General features: G+C 23.0%; 1 protein-coding gene across 1 annotated transcript; it reads right to left on the minus strand.

Annotated features, from left to right (window-relative positions):
* Positions 1-109: 109 nt before the first annotated feature.
* Positions 110-1,860, minus strand: Phum_PHUM377500 (G1/S-specific cyclin-E1, putative; the record flags this gene model as incomplete). The annotated part of the gene is made up of 4 exons (XM_002428319.1): positions 110-241; positions 686-855; positions 1,057-1,452; positions 1,560-1,860. 4 exons carry the CDS (start codon positions 1,858-1,860, stop codon positions 110-112), a joined length of 999 nt encoding a protein of 332 aa, XP_002428364.1.
* Positions 1,861-3,922: the final 2,062 nt, after the last annotated feature.

Here is a 3,922-nt window from a genome sequence, read left to right on the forward strand (position 1 = left end):
TATAAAAACCATTTGCCATTACTTTATTTATCATCCGGTTGTAATTAGATTGCCTTTTTGTTAAATTAATATTTTTTTATTATTAATAACTTAAAGTATATCATAAATATTAACCACAAATAATTTCAGTATTGGACGATGTTTTTTTCGTGCTTGAAGGAGGCGTCAAAAAAACCATTGATTTGTGAGTAGGAGTACTAACATCAGATATTCTGTTTTGAATTTTTATTTGAGCTTTTTCCTAAAATTAATAAAACAATTTTTATAAATTTATATTTTTCCAGTTATTAGTAAATGTTTGTCGTTATCATCAATAAATTACATTGTACAATTAAAATCAACATTGCTATTCCTTAAAATTAAATTTTAAAAAAATCCATTAAAATCAAAATGTAACAATTGAAATATTGAATATCAATGTTCAAAAAAGTTAATTTTACAAATTTTTAAATTTAATTCATTTTATTTCAAGTCAAAGTAGTGCAACACTCTATCAAAAATAATCTCACAAATGTATTTATAAATGCAACGAAATAAGCTATTATAAATATATATATAAATATTGTATTTTAAATAAATAAAAAAGAAAATACTAAAATTTAGTAAATGTACTATTTTAAAAGATGTAATTATTTAATAAAAATAATTACATTTAATATAAGAATAAAACTTAAAATGAACATACCAATAAATTTAAATCCACAGAATGAGTTTGCCTTTGATAAAATTCATTTGAAATATTTGATGATAAATGGTTAATCTTACTTGGGGAGTTGGAAGATTTTTCTTCTTTAATTGTTTGAGCGAATGCACTCATCCATTCTACACACTCTGAAATGTCCGACCACTGCAAACCTAAAAAAAAAACAAATATCAATTAATGTTAATAGAAAAAAATTAATTTTTAGAGAGAGAGAGAAAAAGTTTTCACTTGCAAAAAATAAAACAAAAATTACAAAAATAAATTGTTATTTATAACAAAAATTTAAAAAAAAAAAAAAAAAATAATCAAAATTTATTTTCTAAAAATGTTTAATTAAAAAAATTATTATATACCTGATGCACGAAGAATTTGATCAGTGTATGATGTTAAATAAATTCCGGATGCGGCTAAAACACTGTAAGGAAATCTTAGGGAGCCTTCGTCGAGAATACACAAATCCAATAGTTGAGAGGATTGCAAATATTCTTTTATTGAATGGTTTGGAAATATAAAAGAATAATTTGATAAATTTTCATTTGAATTATTGACATTACAAATTTGAGTGTATAAATTTAACCAAGCATGTGCGGTTATTGATGCTAAATTCCAATCTAAGGTTTTAAGTATAACCAATTCCATATCCAAAATTTGTTCCGCTTTACATGCTTTATCTGTGACAAATGCGAATTCCATTAATTTTGGAGGATAAATTTCTTCAACTTTAGACGCTATAAATAAGCAAGTGACGCCTGGAAAATAAAAAAATAAAATTTTATTAAAAAAAAATTAAAATACGATTAATATTTTACAATTTTAAAACGTTAAAAAATTTTCAAACCGATGAGTTGAAGTTGACTTCTAACAACTCCAGTTTGAATAGATAAATATCGATCTAAATAATCAACGGCTAAATAATAAGTTTCCCTATGAATTTTATACGCTTCACAAACTTCTGTAATCCAGTCTAAAAGAATAGATCTCATTTTAGGCCTAATATCGGGACTTTGATCAAACAATTTAGGATTTCTTTTCATTGCTAATTCTTTATCCTTAGACCGCATTACGTTCCATAATTGTTCCCATTTCGCCCACGTTAACGTAGGAGAATGATCATTTTTTTCTAATTTTTGAAATGATGTAGAATATTCTCCAAGCATTCTTTAAAAAAAAAAAAAAATAATAATATTAATAATTTTTGATTAATTAAAATATAATAATAATAATAATAATAATAATAATAATACAAGGTTGTGGTGTTTTTAACTCCAAATTTCTGTAAACATTACCTGTTAAGAGATTGATCAGTGTATACATCTCTGGGAGTAAGAGGAGAATTAATAGGAGATGTTTGTTGTAACTCTATGTAATCACATTTTGAATTTACTTTGTACATTGCTTTTTTTTCTACATGACCAATTTGATTCGAACAACATTTATTTTCCCGATCTTCAGATTCTACTGTTTGTCTTTTCCGTTTTATGCCGGTTCGGGAATGGCATCCGCTGAAATTATAATTAATTATTTAAGTTTTAGTTTGGAAAAGTTATTATAGCACAATGTGTAAAAAGAATGTAAAAGTGCAGTATTATCAAGTCTAAAACCGAGCAAATGATAATAATATATTTTTGAATGAACATACTGGCTAAAGGACATGAAAAATTAAATTTAACTTAAGTTTAAAAAAAAAAAAAAAAAACAGCTCAAATATTGAAAACTTTAAGCTGTTTTTATTAAAAGTTACATTAAAAATTTTAACTTAAATTTCTCATTTACACAATGTAGAAAAATTAGAATACAATTATAAGATTCTCTCAAGTTAAGAACAAAAAACAAAACCCATTTTACAAATGAAAGTCTTAATAAACATTTGTGTGATTCAAATGATTTTTAAAATTAACTTAAAATCACTTGTTAACAAAACTTAATATTTTTAGGTGCTAAAAGCTTTGAAAAAAAAATAACCTTAATGTTTTTTCCCCAAGTAAAAAATTTATGATAAAGCAAAATAAATATTTTGCAAATTTTAATTCTAGTAAACCTTTTGATTAAAAAAAGAGGGAGGGAGATTTCAGAAAATTCTTAATTGTCTAAAATTATTAAAAAATATATTCACATTGACCCTTAACTATCAATAATTACTTGAAATATTAAATTTAGAGTATATATATATAGATATTTAGTTACTAAAGTCAATTTTTTTTTGTTGAAAAAATTTAATTTAAATATCATTAACATGTGACTCTTATTGGTACAGGAGAAAAAAATATAGAACTAGATAATTAAACTTAATAGAAAGCAATAAATATTTAGAATAAATCTCTCATTAAAATGTTATACATTGTAACAAATTCATAATTGTACTTTCGAAAAACAAACATCTTCAACTTGGGGTAAATAATAAGGAAAAAGTTGTAATATTGAAAAAAACATGTTGCACTAAAAAATAATAAAAACAAAATATATATCATTAATATAAAACAAGGAAAAACTAAGTTTTTCTAATCATTCTTCGGTCTCATTTTTTGTTCATAAAAAGAGTAAGAGATTTTTTTTTCTACAAAAAAATAAAATAAAATAAAAATAAAAAAATAAGTAAATCATTAAAGCAGCATGCTTATTTTTTTTTTTGTTTTTTTCGAAGAAGAACATGAATGATAGTATTGAATGGCATCAATAGAATGACTGTTGACTCAAAATAAGTGCATTTCTTTTACCCGAAAAGTGACAGTAAAGTCAGCTAAAACTTTATGTGTGACCCCAAAAAACTTTCAATCAAAAAAATTTTTTAAACAGATATCTTTGAATAAATTTATTTTTAAATAACTCTACCTTTTCTTACATTCATAAACTTGATTATCCAACATATATATTCAATTGTTAAATTAAGCAATAATTATTTAAAATATTTTCCAAGTAATAAATTTTTTAAAATGAATATTTAGAAAACTTACCTTTGTCGATGCATTTTGTAAATGTAACAGTTCAAAGACAAAAACTTTCTTTAATCTTTTACATAGAACCACAATATCTCTGTTCAAGCTGAAACAAAATATCAGTAAAATATTAGTATTTTCTCTTAAACTCTAATTTTTATTTTTATTTTTCATATTTTTAGAAAATAAAACAATGGCAATTTAGTCAAAAATATGGTAATAACTGAATGCAAAATATAGAGTCACTGACAATTAATACACATTATTTTTCAAATAAAAAAAATAA

The sequence above is a fragment of the Pediculus humanus genome, genomic scaffold (genome assembly GCF_000006295.1).
Source record: "Pediculus humanus corporis 1103172107855 genomic scaffold, whole genome shotgun sequence".
Lineage (NCBI taxonomy): Eukaryota > Metazoa > Arthropoda > Insecta > Psocodea > Pediculidae > Pediculus > Pediculus humanus.